General features: G+C 40.9%; 2 protein-coding genes across 4 annotated transcripts in view; one reads left to right on the top strand and one right to left on the bottom strand.

Annotated features, from left to right (window-relative positions):
* LOC120825486 (uncharacterized) overlaps window positions 1-14,291 on the bottom strand; it is a 185,842-nt gene extending 171,551 nt beyond the window's left edge. The window contains exons 1-5 of one of the 3 annotated variants that reach the window (XM_078080516.1): window positions 13,644-14,291; window positions 13,369-13,542; window positions 12,893-12,985; window positions 12,751-12,794; window positions 11,399-12,379 (exon numbers count right to left, since the gene is read on the bottom strand). In XM_078080516.1, the coding sequence (XP_077936642.1) occupies window positions 12,353-12,379; window positions 12,751-12,794; window positions 12,893-12,985; window positions 13,369-13,542; window positions 13,644-13,758 (453 nt within the window). In that variant the 5' untranslated portion in view covers window positions 13,759-14,291 and the 3' untranslated portion in view covers window positions 11,399-12,352. Of the gene's footprint in view, window positions 1-11,398; window positions 12,380-12,750; window positions 12,795-12,892; window positions 12,986-13,368; window positions 13,543-13,643 lie in introns of those variants that run through there. The other 2 variants (XM_078080515.1, XM_078080514.1) reach the window with 2 other exon arrangements.
* LOC120825454 (zeta-sarcoglycan) overlaps window positions 1-16,046 on the top strand; it is a 258,783-nt gene that overhangs the window by 62,400 nt on the left and 180,337 nt on the right. The gene's annotated exons all lie outside the window — the stretch shown is intronic.

Here is a 16,046-nt window from a genome sequence, read left to right as displayed (position 1 = left end):
CAGTAGTACTTTACCCAGCAGTCTTTACCATGCGCTCCAGATGCGCTCACACTTCACAGCTGCACTAGAACACAGCACACATGAAGGCCTCAGACAGTGGTAAAACATTCTGTTCCAGAATGGAACAATAGAACAGAAAGGAACGGAGAACACTTATTCAGGAACGGACCAAGCAAGCTTCACATGGGAAACTTAGGAACAGAGTTTCCCAAATTGAATATCATATCATTGGTGGAAATTACCTGATATTTGGAGGGGTACCTGTGCACGGAAAGCCACCATCGAAAACCTTGTTAAAAGGCGAGACTGCTGTGGGTATATATAACGCTGTTCGTCTTATAAGAAGTGAAGAGCTTGAATTACACTTATTGGCGTCAAAGTTAAATCGCAGCTGTTTGCCGGGGTTAAACGTGTGTGACTTGCTAGTGTCTGTTTGCTAATTCAGGTGAGCATTGACCAAGCTGACGGTTATTGGAAATATATCATTAAGTACATTGTGATGGTTTTACGTTACCAACAGCTGTATTGCGACGGGTTCTTTGTTGTTGTGAGCACGTCCGGCTCAATACAACAGGTGCAGCTTATTTCACTAATTAGTTGTATTGAGTGTACAGGTGCCTATCAGTAAAATGTGTTCCCTTATTGGTAAACAACATGGATTTCAGGAACGTTTTGTGCGTTGTTTCCACTGTTGGTCCACAGATATTTGTGTTCTTTATCTGCGGTTGATGGTAACCACATCTGACGCATCACTACCCCTCAAACTCAAGCAGGTGTATAATGCATCAACATTAGTCATTTATTGTGCTGCGCTGGGATTACCAACTCAAATTACTTTTCAACTTCTCCAAAGCAGCAACCAAACCACACAACAGTACGTGCCAAGTGGTTGGGTTACTTTTCATGCCCCTGATAATATGCCATAACATATCGAGCTAAAACAAAAAGTAATCCCCAAGAAGTAAACCCACTCCCACCTGGGCTGGTAAATAGGAAATGTGATTCATATCAGTCGGGCTACTGTGCATCATCCTGTATTCACCGGCATATGATCTACTTCTGCCTCACACAAGAGAGTGTGTGTGTGTGTGTGTGTGTGTGTGTGCACTACTATATTCTCCCCTCTGAGGAAATGTTGCCATGGTTTGGATAAGGATACAGATAAAGGCCTGGGAAATGGGGTTGTAAATCAACATTCACACAAACACACACTTACACTTATACACATGCACACACACACACACACACACACACATACGCACACGCACACACACATGGGTCTTCGACCTTGACTTTGGCTGCCACCCTCCACCTCTCATGAACATGTCGTGTGTATTATTGTCCCTCTCCCCCTGCTGCTGGAGACCGATGTTTATCTGCTTACAGAAGATAACGGAGAGCACACAAGGGAGAGAAGGGGGAAGAGCAGTAGGGAAAGAAAGAAGAGATAGAAATTGTGTGAGCCAGATTGAGAGAGAGAGAGAGAGAGAGAGAGAGATGCGGAGGGAGGACTGAGAAGGGTTTTAGCTCCAGAGCAAGAAATCTAGAGAAATGAAACAGAGAGGGGTCTGAATAATAGATAATCTAGCCAAATAATAGATAGAGGGACGTGCAAAACTCATGTGCTTCTGACTGTCCTACATTTGTTCTTTTGTTGAAGGAAAGGCACAGATGAAAATCTGGTGTGTGTCGTGTGTTTCAAGTTTTATTCATGGGAGGTGTGCAACTGCAATACTTTACAGCAGAAATGTTGTATTTAAAAATAGTCAAATTGAAAAAGGTGGCTCACGTGACTGGTCAAATTCATAATCCTGCTAACTCTGGTTTATCCATTTCTTTTTTTCCACCACATGATACACTTATTTCTGTTGATAAAAGTGCTCAGAACAAATTATATAAATGTAAAACATGGTAAAAATAAATCTGATTTCATAGGGCTCTCACTAAAGGTTTTGGTTAAACATATGTTTGTATCGCCTAAAGGGAGATTTTATCATTCAGTGTTTCAGCACTATTATCGCCCCACATCACAGGGAAGAAATTCAACTCTCCCACAGACTTTTATATGGCACACATCCCAAACAGTTCCGGAAGCCGTAAAACGAATGCCCTCTCTGTGTCCTCTCGATGTCCTCTCGAGGCCAATGCCATGAACAACCCTTTTCTTCCTTTATGATTGCTGGAGAGATTCAATGGCTGTTTCTTTTTTTTTTTCCAACCCTGAAGATAGCCCATTATTGTGAAGTACAGTATGTCCTGGTTAGAAGTTAATCTGTCCCTGAGCAATGTGCACAAGCCACCAGCAGTGTCCATGACAGATACCTGCAGGTAAACACTGCAGCTGTCAACACTACTGCATTCTTTTTGGAATCATTATTATAGAATTCTCTTTTCCCCAACGTGTCTTTTAATAAGTTGTCAAGGCCACCGCAATCCAGTTCTGTTCTGTAGACAGTTGGGAGCATTCAAGAGCTGAATTATTTATAATGTACATAAGTTCAAATACTGTTGAACACGGTGTGGCAATCAAACATTGTGAATGCACTGGTGTATTCATGTGTGTGCATACGCATGTGACCACCCGCCTCCTACACATGCTCTATTAATAACAGTGTTATCCATTGTGACTCATACTAACGCCAACTCCTGCTGACTCATATATATATATATATATATATATATATATATATATATATATAAATATATCGTGCTGCACCAGGACAAGTTGTTTCTCACTTAAAACATGTGGTAACATCTTTTGACCTCGTGTGATTGTCCCTTAACTGAAGGGAATGTGGGTTTTCTCAAAGTAAAGTGAGACTGATTATTCAGAAAGTCAATAGTTCCTTATTGAAAAGGAAACCTGGGTCTTCTCAGAATAGTACTAATTTGTAAGGAGTTCAACAGTCCCTTGGTGAAATCAGTCTTGGGTGTTTTCAAGATAAAATAGTGCAACTCATTAGTACCCTGAGTGGCTATAGTTTCCTCATGATAAAATGAGACTTATTTCAGACTTGAGTTTTACCTTGGCCAAAGCTAGACATATTATTTACCCAACTAAAACGGTACTAATTCAGATTTCAATAGTCCCACAGCCGAAGAAGATCTGGCTTGAAGTGGATGAAATGGCACTGATTTATGACAACACAGCGGAAGCAAACCGTTTCATGAAGCAGTGGAAATTAAGTGGTTAATGATAATCACCAGTAAACACTTTATTAATGTATTAATCAATACAGCCACAAAATATTTGGGACAAACGGCAGCCTAGTAGGTGCTGAATGACATGACAATAAATCCCACACCGTCACCACCTTCAGAAGCATGTTACCAAAACAAAACTTCCTATACTCTTCTATTCTAAATTTACCCATTTCTTTAATTTAAATCACATTATTTTTGTGACAATAATCACTCTGATATTTACAACTTTTTGTGCTGCTTTACTTTTATTTGAATCAGAGAATACTTATTTCTCACCTAATTTTTCTCTTTTTTGCTGTTGGATGTTTCAATATTCTTTCAATGTGAAAAACTGAATATAATCACAAACCTCAAATAAGCAAGGATTTTTGAAGAAAAATACACACTCGTAAAATGAATACACACATGCACACAGAAACTGGGTGGTGCTGACTCAGAGAGAATTAGAGGAGAATAATAATCCTATTTCCCTCCCCGTGTCTTCTATTACACTTGACAAGAGCAGAATGGATTTGTGTGTGTGTGTGTGTGTGTGTGATGGGGAAATGGCTGAAACATGGTGTGTGCCAGTATTTCTGTGCGATTGTGCGCCGCCCTGGGATACGCACAAAGCAGTTCAAGAACTGTGTATGCATTTAGTTTGGTTGGAGTTGCTCTGGCCCTCCCTGTTGGTGCACAAGCAGCTGCACACTAAAAACCAAATGAAGGCAGACAGGGATTCAAACAGACAAATAGCAACAGAAAATGCTGCGGAGTTAAGTTGTGAGTGTTTGTGTGAGTGGCACAGTAGTTAATGGTTTAATGGTTAGAGATGCATTTATATAGGACCCATAATGTCCACTAGAGTCAAAGGAAAATCAATAATTGTCATATAATGGCATAAAAGCATCCACATGTTTTTTCTCTCTCTCTCTCTCTGAGTGTCGGAGCGTGGAGCTGAGAGCGATACCGTTTTCCGTGTAGATATTTCCACTAGTTAATGTGGAGAACGTAGAGAGTTTGTGTGGATTTGGTTTTAAGAGGTCTGTGTTCGTGCAGTGCACGTTGTTGCAGCTGACCGGCTCGCGCTGGTCGGCGTGCTATACGCCGCCATGGACCTGACCCGACTGACGCGGAAGCACGGCGTTAAAGTTCCGCCGGGCTTCCCGTGCTCGGTGGAGGACTGCAGCCTGGCCGTGGGGGAAAAGGGTCGGTCACGGCAGCGTAAAGTCCGGCGCCCGCATGAACAACGCGGTGGTGATAACATGGTGGTGGAGAAGGGGATCGTTGTGAACGCGACGTTGGTTCCCGTCCTGCCTCTCGCCACACCAGCGACCCGAGTCACCGTCTCTAACGTCCCCCCGTTCGTCAGGGATGAGATGTTGACCTGAGAGCTTTGGGGACACGGCATGGTCGTGTAGGGCAGCAGGAGCGGAGTCTTCTGCGGACAGCGTCTCCTCTGGCGGGACGGCCACCAATTGGTACAGCTGGGGAGGCTGAAACTTTTCCTGAAGACCACCAAGAACATGAAGGGGATATAGCTGGAGGACTACTTTCCGGATATGGAGAAATTACTGCTCGGGAGGGTGCGAGCAAACGAGGCAGTTCCCGATACACGCAGCAGGAGGTCCTCCGGCTGCGAAAGATCGTCCAGACTTCCGGTTCGTCGGCGGAGTCGGCGGCCTCGGTGTGCGTTGATGCTGCAGAGGAGCCTGGTGTGGAGTGACTGAAAGGAGAACGTGGCGTTCTTCTGTGTGTTGATTGGACCTTAATGTCATCAGGCAATATTTTGGTTTGTGTTTGTTTTTTATAAGAAAATAAAGGTTTTTCAAAAATCAAACATCTCTCTCTCTCTCTCTCTCTCTCTCTCTCTTGCTCTCCTGAAGACGCTTCCCCCCTTCACTGTGTCCATCTCTGTGGGATTTATGTCTCTATATGTCCCTGTGTTTACTGTCAAGGATTTTGCAGCTCTGTGGTCGATTGTTAACATTCTTCTTATATTTCTTCTTCCACTCTCCTCCATTGTGAAATCATGCTCTCCATCGTTCTCTCTCTTTCCTACTATCAAGGTGTGGAGTACTTGTTAAACTCTAACCACCGCTGGATCTGCAAGCTAAATATTCCCAAGCAGATCAGTTGCTACCTTTAACACACTGAAACACAGACAAAAACACACAAACGCACACGCACAGTCATGAAGGCAAAGGAGGTAAAGGCCCACTACTTATGTGTTGATCCTTTGACCCTGAGCTTCTCGCTAATGACTTTATCTCCCCTCGTTGTGTCGCTCTCGCCCTCTCTCGCTCACATTATCAAGACCCCTCCTCCCTCCCACCTCTCTCTCTCTCCCTCTCTCTCTCTCGCCCTGTGTGTTTCCATCCGTTCTGTAGCATCTTCCTTCGTCTCGCACAGTGTTTTATCCAGACAGCAGCATCGGTGTTCTCCCACACACCCGCTTACACCCAAAGCAAATAGCAATAATCGTTGAACGTCTATCTCTGAATGTACAAACACACGCACACACTGACTACTCCAGCTGAACACACATCTATTCTAGTCATAGTCAAGAAAAAAAACCATTTATTCCCAAATCCAATAGATAATCAGCAACAATTTGCACATATAGTTGGAACGCAGTGTAAATCTAATGTTTCATCAATTATATTTTATCTTATTGATTCCTCATAGGCCCGATTAACACAATCAGTTACATATAAACTCACAGCAAGTGATCACGGTAAAGATGAAAAATCAACCAATGTCAAACCATAAAGAGTAAATTACTATATTAGTTACTGCATTGTAGCACACACATTAGCCGTGTGTAATAATGCAAGTCCTCTATCCCTCCTGGTTAGGAAGCAAATCGAGAATCAAACTACAGCTATAATGCAAAGATCAATGGACCCTGTAGAATATATGTATCATAAAAGAATTCAGTGAAAAGACAAAATCCGCTTGTTAGTCACAGATATGACAAATGGCGTGATGTTAGTTGTGTCATCCCAAGGCGGTTTTTGGCCTCTGCTCCAAAATGGCACTCATGATAAAGAGTGTAATAACTATAACTACTTTGTCTATCTGGACAATTTGTTTCCTGATGGGATAAAGGGGAACCTATAAAAATCTTCTGATGTTTAGAAATACATTTATATGTTACTGGTGAAGAAATAAATCACACAAACACAGCTCAGAATTTCGAGATTTGCCTGAAATAAAATCAGTAACAGCCCTGTAAGTCCTATAAAACATGGAGACACCAGGCTAAAAGCACCTCTACGTGATGGCCCAGTGTGTGGTAGAGGAGGCTTCTGTGCAGGTCTCATGGCTGCAAACGACAGAATTTTTTCCTGGTTGCCATATTCACGCCTTTCTACCACTTTTTCGTATAGGATATTTGTTTGTGATGAGTACACGCTATTCCTGTTGGAATTTGGTTCTGGCTCGGTTCTCTACTAGTTGTGTACCTTAGACGTGGACTCTCGGGTGCAACAGGTTCAGCAACTGCTGTTGATCTGTGCCGAAAACGGATTGCGTGTAGAACAGAAACAAAACTGCACATGGCACCTATTCTTTAATCAATTAATCAATCAATGAAGCAGTCAGCTTAAATAGACATTTTAACAAGTCATTTCATCATGGATCTCTGAGCCCATGCCGGATGTTTTGGGACATTCATTAGCCTGTTGACTTCACTCTACACTCGCAATCTCATTTCTGTCTGCGTAATCCTGATAGTGTTTTGTCTTAGTGCTCCCATTCCAGCATTCGGCTAATAGGGCGGATACGTGGGGATCTGTGTGTAGCATGTAGACAATGTCCTGCATGAGCTGTCGCTCGTGAGAGAGTGAGCTTGAAACAGGGGCCAAGTTCAGGAACAGAGTTGCACCATTTGACTTACTTCATGCTACAAATCCAATAGGCCAACACATCTTTGGGAGGTGGTGGGTGCCGGGTGGGGAGGTGGGGCAGGCGGAAGCTTTAAACAGCCCCACCGCTCCCTTCCACAGTCTAGACAATACGATGTGAACATGGATAGAATAACAAGGGCCCGTCTGTGTATTAGTGTGCACGAGTGTTTAGCACAAAGTGCGATTTTATAGTTCCATCTTCTCTTCACGATGTTCACAGCCTCGCCTTCATCACCAGGCTCTCTGTATGCTCTTCTTCCTCCTCTCTTCCCCTCAGCCTCTTCTTCCTCAATTTTAGAAATCAGAATTCTTGCATGACCACAAGACGCGATCATTTCATATTATAATGATATTTTACTTTTAACTATCCATTATTATCATCTATCCAGTTGTAAGATTGCACCACTGATCACATTACACAAGCTTCAGGCGTATAATCGGGCTTGTTAGGGATGACGAGTGATTACCTGACATTTCGACCATAAAGAATTTCTTTAATCTTTAAACTACAACACGCAAAAAGTGAAACAGAAAAAGAGTTATATTCTCTGAAAGCAGATGGCGGTAAGAAGCTTGAATAAGTAAAATATAACGGTTCGGGATATGTGGGGTGAAAAGATTGTCTATTTTGCAGTGAGAGTTGGGGTGAATAAATACGCTCGACTGTACTACCCAAGATGTTTCCCTCACCCCACGTCTTGCTCTCTCACTGGCTTTCGGTTCTCGTCTCAAATATGTTTGACCTATGTTTCTTTTGCAAACACAATTTTGTATTGCAGTGATACATGTAAATTATCTATCTTTTAATTAAAATGTACAGACATTTCATAGAAGATTTTTGCTGGAAGCGAGAGTAATAACATGGAGAGCATACACAGCTATAATTACAGCTTTGCTTCATGCATGTGTGGCCACACACTTTTATTTTAGGAACCGATGAAATGGTTGCATAGAAAAGTGGCTCCTCTGGCATAAGTTTGTCTACTATGCCAGAGCAAAAATTGATGATGGAAAAAGAGAAACAGTTGAACCAGCTGGATGACCTGAATTCTGCAAAGGCCAGTATTTACTTCATGTATTATAGATTGAGTCTGCTGTTAAAAAAAACACCAGGTGGGCCAGTATCATTGCCTACCGCAGACCGCAAACGTGTATCTGCTGAGTAAATATTAAGCTGCTTGGACAGGCATGCGGTGGTTGTCATAGTAACTGGCCCATATGAGATGTTGGAAGACTGCATAACATATTAAGAGTTGCCAGCCAGAAATGTTTGCCTGCTGTAGCAGTTGACTGAGAACTTGATGGCGCCACCGAGTAAGTCCATGCTGTGTGTGTGTGTGTGTGTGTGTGTTTCTGCTCTCTGTTCACCATGCATAAATGCTCCTTAGTGCATGTTAGCATAGTACGCCCATGCAGACATTTTAGGGATGTTGTGTCACATCTTTTCTTAGAATGTGTGTGCGTTCCCAGCTCACTAAAAGGGGAATTGTGTACAAACTGTCGGTGTGCTGAGTTATTTCTTCTTTTTCTTCACACTGTTAAATGTGCAGAGACTAGCACTAAAGGGGTGGAACAGATACACTTTCAAGGCTTCAACTCCCCTTTGCTCAAGTCCCTGTCCTAATCTGCCTTATTGGCATGAGCATTACAAAGCAGGTAAATACTGACAAAACGCTGTGACTTTTATCAGAGTATTGTCCTAATTAATGGTTTATGTTGCTGTGTACTCGCAGAGTAACACACAACACATTCAATTAGCGCATCTGCTACAAAATACTGCGTCATGCGACATGTATATAGAGGAAGAGAAGGGCTTAAGGAGGAAGGACAGTGGTATTGTGAAACTGGGAAACCAATTATCTACTAACAGTGGATCCTCCTTAGGGACCACTCAAAGACCAGGAGGAGAAGCTCCCTGGGTGTAGTCGTATGTGTGTTTGTGTGGGTCTCCTTCTGATTCTGTGTCTGGACAGGCCAGCTGAGGCAATTATAAGTTAAGAGTTCCCATTCAGGGCCGTAGTTTACACACACACAGAGGTTTATGTGAAATTATCAGTACAGCCTTATTTATTTTGTCCTTCACAACAACTGACATGTTATAGAAATAGTAGAACAAGGGGTGTCCAAAGTCCGGCCCGGGGGCCAATTATTTTCTCTTTTAATGTATTATTTATGGCCTACTAGCATGTCAAATAAATCGATAAATCATAAAACTTTCAAATGCAATTCCTCCTTTTAACAGACAACAGACATTACTTATGACTCCTGTTCAAAATGATCATGGAGTAAAGATATTTAGCAACTTCAATGTAAGGGTAAGGTATTCCATATAGTTAGTTCAACAATATCTGACTGCAGATATGAATGAAAGGCAGAATTGTGTTTTAAAAGTTGTTCACGCCTGCCTGAGTGGCTTATATTTGGCTTCATTGATAAAGATCGAAATTTTGTCATTTTATTTGCATGGAACTTTTATGGTTAAAAAAGGTCAGTTAACATTTAAAAAAAAAATGTTTGGATACCCCTGCTGTAGAGTATATATTTACCATGACATTAGGAATCTGGAGTCTGACTGGAGATTCCTGAAGGTCACAAACAAGGTTTTTCCTTTGTTATGTAACTTTATTCTATTTTCATCTGTTTTTTTTATATGCTGCTTTGATGATGATGTGATGGTCCTGCGTGCATGGACTGGAACAAAAGAACTTGACATTCTTTTTTACATCAGTCCAAACATTCCAGTCTGAGCAGCTGATTGTCACACTTTTACCAACACGACCATTTATGTTCAGAGGCTTCATCTGCACAACACTCAGACCTACAGTACAAGCAGAAATAAAGGAGACATTTTGCCTTAGTCATAGTTCATATGTAAATTTCCTTTGACATTGCAAAATAAAAAATAAAAAATAAATCCCTCATAGAATAATATGTTTCATCCAACAGCCAACATCTTTTGTAAGCAAGCTACAGTAAAAATGCAGAAAATACAGAAAAAAACAAAGTGAGAGAGCGAGTAAACGTGTGTGTAGGAATCATCAGGTCAGTCAACACAGTCTTCACGTCCCTCCTTCACTTCCTCTTACGGTCTTCAGTTGATGCTCCTCCTCCTCCTGCAACACACAAGCTGTTTATTAGTGGTTTTGGTCCTCTATTGACTCAGCCTCCGATGTGGACGGGGACCGGGTGCTTCTACCAAACAAAATGGTCTGGCCTGTGAGGGGACTTCCTGTTTAGGGCTCCACAGTCTACCGGTTCAAAGTCAGACGTCTTGACCTTGCTCTTCGGCAGGTATGGCGGCAAATCACTGTCAAAATTCGAGAGCGCAAATCAGGTTCCGGCAGGCAGGAACCAGCGCCCTCCACGACGATAAACAATGACGCGACGAGTGACAGGAGACACACACAGCTTAAATACACTAGGGAGGTGCAGGTGATTGGACACAGGTGGAAACAATCAGACAATCACAGACGATGACAGGACAAGGCAGGAAGTGAAGTTACCCAGGGAGACAAGAAGCAGAAAACTACAAAATAAGACAGGAAATAAAACCACATCGTGACAGCAGTCCGTATTTATTTAGTATGTATCACTACGAATTTGTAAGTTCAAGATTTTCGTGTACATTTTTACGAACAGGTTTTGGAGATCAGGCTGCTATAGAAGCCCGTTTCCGCACTAAGGAAAGGGGATAGAAAGTCGAAATTATGAGATAAAACGTGGTTAAAACACAAACGGCACTTCTCTGTAACCGTAGTGGACCGTAGATGACAACCAGCTACAACCATAATTTACCATCATTACCGGCATATTGAAGACCAATGCGTCCAGCTCGGAGACCGGGCCGTATTGGTAAAATGAAGTCTGAATCTGGGAATATCTTGCCAACTTTACTGAACTATGAAGGAGCCTGTGCATATATTATCTCATAATTTCGATTTTCCAAAAATTGGTCCGTATGGAAAACTGACATTCCGCGACCGAGCAAATATTTCGCGCGAGACAGACTTTTGCTCCCTCGAGACCCGAGACAAGCTGAAGTTAACAGCACAGCGGCTATTGGTACCGTGAGCTGGCCGTTATTTGTTATAAATGTGTGTTGGTACATTGATGTTCATGTATGCTAAATGGATGTTTAAGAACCAGTACTTGTAGGGATTTAGGTCCATGGGGAGATTAACCTGGTATATGGGTCTCTCAGATGCAAAGCATACAGAGTAATGTGTAAGATTGTGTCAGTGTGTAAAAAAACGAATGCCATACACATAAAGAGGAAATTATTATATATTTATTATTATTTTATTATTTTTTCAGAATTTGAACAGCAGAAAAGTACAACTTCTAAATGTAAAAGATGATGTTAAAGACCCAACATTTGATACTTAAAAACACAGAAACTAAACGTGTATGACACAGTGAAAGCTAAGCATGTTAGCAGATAAAGAAGCACCAATTCTAAAACAAAACGTTATTCTGAAGAATGGTCCCATACTTTACATTTTCTTTCTGTCCTAAAATGTAGCTCAATTTAAGAGCAAATAAAACGCCATGACGGAGTGTTTTACCCACAGTCTTCATAATTGTTGCGTCACCAGCAGTATTCAGGGTGGATGTGTGTCCAGGTGCCACCAAAGGCACCTGGACCTGAAGGCATCCTCGGCCGAGCTCTTGTGGCTTGTGCATAACAACTGGCAGATGTGCTCAGTGATATTTATAACATTTCATAGCCCCTCTCCCCAAAAAGAGCAAACCCCACTGCCCGAATGACAAACACATCCACAGACGCCAGCAAAGCTCTCAGCATCCACCCAGACCTCCACCTGGACCGGAGGAACACAAATGGCAGAACGCTGTTCATTGAGGACAGCTGACATCAGCACCATCGTGGCCTCTAAGCTCGTCAGTGGGCTCAGAGACCTGGGACTTTCCTCCGCCCTCTGTGATTTACCATGAGTGTCCTGACAGGCAAACCCAGGACTGTGCACAATTTGTCTTTAAAGAAGTTTATATGAAACCAAATACCGACTGGTACAAGTGTGAAGCTGTCCGCTGACATGGAATTATGAAAGTATGTCCCAAGCTTTATTTATCAAATGCAAAATACTTATTTTATCTTTCAACACTCAGGCATTTAATATTGATGCAATAGCTGCTGCTGCAGAGATCCTTCAAAGTGGGGACGTAGACGGTCCCTCCCTTTTGTTGGGTGTTATGGTGCTGTAGAATTGGTCTTTGTCCATCAACAATGGGTGGAGTGATTAGTAGACTTCATCAGGACCTGCACCCTTAAGGAACAAGACATATTTGATGTATGTGTTTAAAATAGTCCCAAAAACTGAGTGAAATAAAATGCATTTTAATATAATGTAGTTGACATTGAAAAATAGCACATTGCTGCAACGTGTCAACAAAGCAAACTCATTTGTAAAAATGTATTTAAATGTGACTTTAAATGGCATTCATGTTAATAGCTGCAGGCTGAAGGATATCAATGAATATAACATAAATAGTGATGCTCCTGAAGCAGTGATCATTCAAAGCTGTGTCTTAGATATGTGGACTGCCATTCCATCTGTACTTCTACTCCCTCTATACTTCTGTGGAGGAGTCAATGGAACCATTGGACCGACACACAATCTCAGAGCCAAAAACGTACCTCTTGTGCGTCTCTGTTTGCTGCATCAGCCCCTGACACAACATCTGTAACCATGTAGGACATCATTTGTTAATACATCTGGGGGAAGCTTGACTGGAGTAGAAACACATTTGCATTGTGTGTTTTAATTTGTGAATCTTACTCAATCGCTGTTTATTCATCTTGTTCACAAGCTTGAGTGAGACCATCAGTATGATTATTACGACAACACCTATAACCAAATATAGAACATAACCTGGACAAAGAAAGAGAAAGAGGAGGATGTGAGAAAAGATCAATCACACTTCATGGTACTTAGCATGTACTTACATCCTCTTTGCTACTAACGAATCAATAATCAAAAACTTGCTTTTCACAGGAAATGAGAACATTACTATTTTTGTTCCATGAAATGCATCATTTGATATTTAGGAGGAAGACATGATGCTGGAAAATGTTACATTTTAAGTGGTACTAGTAGTACCTGCGTATGTGAGCATGATAAAACTATTGCATCGACAAGTGGTGGTACAAATTGTAAATGTGTATTTATATGAAAACGTGATTTGCCACTTTAATCAATATCAAATTATATATGTAGTCAAAAAACTGTAACATGTTCATGCATGATGTACTCACCAACAGATCCTTGTGCAGCAGGTGTAGTTGTATTGAGGGTGGTGTATGACGTAGACATATCAGTAATAACATCTGAGCTGTTAGAAGACATCGTGGAGCTCTTTGTGACTGCAAATGAGGACGTGGTAAACACAATGACAGTTTCTGGAGTCATGCTGGGACTCGGGGACGGAGCTGAAAATAACAGACAAGTCACCATAACAACAAATAAGAAAGTTATTACTTTTGTGCAAACAATGATTTTCTCAATGAAAATATTTAGAGAATAAACTCACCATCCGTGACTTCTAGAAACACCTTTATATATGCGTCAAGTATGCCAAATCTATCCACTCCACAATAGTATGTTTTGGAGTCTGACTTTTGGAGATCCTTGAAGGTCACAAACATGGTTTCTCCTTTGTTATATAACTTCAATCTGTTTGTATTGTTACTTTTTAGATGTGTCAAGTCATTTTATTTTGTATAGCCCAGAATCGCAAATTACAAATTTGCCTCAGAGGGCTTTACAGTCTGTACACATACGACATCCTCTGCCCCGAAACCCACCATCGGCACAGGAAAAACTCCCCAAAAAATGAAAAAACCCTTACAAGAGGGAAAAAAAGGGAAGAAACCTTAGGGAGAACGTCAGAGGAGGGATCCCACTCCCGGGATGGACAGACTACAATGGATGCCATGTGTACAGAATGAAAAATGTATAATACATGCAATTCCTATGACAGAAATGATTCAAGTAATTGTGAGTAGTAAGCCAGGCGCACAGCAGGACCACTGCAGAGGCAACCACCATCAGATAGAACCACCATCACATAGAACCACCATCACATAGAACCACCATCCACAGAATCCTGTGGGGAGGGAGAGCACAGAGATTTTAGGAGAGGGTAATGTCGGTTTATGAGTAAAGTAATATGATTAATATCTAAAATAATGAAGCAGATGTGCTGCTTGTATGATGATGTGATGGTCCTCCGTGCATGGACTGGAACAAAAGTACTTGTCATTGTCTTCTACATCAGTCCAAACGTCCCAGTTTGAGCAGCTGATTGTCAAACTATCACCAACATGACCATTTATGTACTGAGGGTTCGTCCACACACTACTCACACCTACAAGCAGAAATAAAGGAGACATTTATAAAGAAACCAGTATTATAAAAGGAACAACATATGTCACATATATTTAGTTATGAAATGATAATTAACCTTATTTACTTTATAAGTAAACATTAATAAAAATAATCATCGGTAACGCTTTATGTTAAGGTCCTAGTTATAACCATTAATTAATAGGTAATAAGGCCCTTATAAGTCCTTACAAGATGCTTATTAACATTTATAAGCCTATATAAATGGCATTATAATACAATTAATAGCAGGCTACAACACATTTATAAGCATCTTTGCTATTCCTTTATTAATCTTTTGTTTGTTTACTTATTGATATTAAAATATACTTTATCGCGCATCTATTATAAGCTAACTATACTTGTTAACAGTTAACTAGGCTTTTTGCAGCTACCGGATCTAAAGCGAGAACAAGCATTATTAATATTTGTGTTCTTAACAGCTTCCTAAACTTGTATTTCCTCTTTCTACGTCATTGAACTCCCTTAGGACCATCATACTTCAATCTGTACCATCTTCATCTACAAAGCTATCAATAATTTTATAAACAAAATTCTGAAATCTGCCTCTCTATAGCCGATCATGGCCCGCAGTCCGATTTCATACGGCCCGCACATTCTGTCTTTTAATTATTTTATCTTTAGCATTACTCATGACTCCTGTTTAAAATGACCATAGGGTAATTAATAGTAATTCATCATTTTTCTGAAAATGTAAGGTATCCCATATAGTTTGTGTAACGTTATTTGACTTTGTGACTGCAAATGAGGAGGTGGAAACAATAATGACAGTTTCTGGAGTCATGCTGGGACTGAGCTGAAAATAACAGACAAGTGAACATACCAGCAATTAAAAAAGTTATTACTTTTGGGCAAACAAGGATTTTCTCAATGACAATATTTAGAGAATAAACTTACCAGTCCTGACAATTAGATTCACCGTTATTTTTGTGTCAGAGCCATCTCTCTCCACTCCACAATAGTATGTTTCGGAGTCTGACATTTGGAGATCGCTGAAGGTCACATACAAGGTTTCTCCTATGTTGTCTAAATTTATTCTATTTTTATTTGTACTTTTTAGATACGCTGCTTTGATCTTGTGTTGGTCCTCCGTGCATGGCCTGAAACAAAAGAACTTGACATTCTTTTCTACATCAGTCGGAATGTTCCAGTCTGAGCAGCTGATTGTCACACTTTTGCCAGCACGACCATTTATGTTCAGAGGCTTCATCTGCACAACACTCAGACCTACAAGCAGAAATAAAGGAGACATTTTTCCTTCGTCATAGTTCATATGTACATTTACTTTGACATTAGACCGTTTTTACTATTCGGCAAAATAGAAAAATAAAAATAAACCCCTAATTGAATTATACACGTTTCATCCAACAGCTACATCTTTTGTACGCAAGCTACAGTTTGTGTAAATGCAGAAGATACAGATTAAAACAAACTCACCGAAAAGAAGACAAAACTAAGCATAGATTTTCATTATCGTGAAAGTGAGAGAGCGAGTGAATGAGTGTGTAGGAATCATCAGGTCAAAAGT

This window comes from Gasterosteus aculeatus, chromosome 9, assembly GCF_964276395.1.
Source record: "Gasterosteus aculeatus chromosome 9, fGasAcu3.hap1.1, whole genome shotgun sequence".
Lineage (NCBI taxonomy): Eukaryota > Metazoa > Chordata > Actinopteri > Perciformes > Gasterosteidae > Gasterosteus > Gasterosteus aculeatus.
Note: the sequence above shows the minus strand (reverse complement) of the source record. Positions and strands in the feature narration are given on the sequence as shown.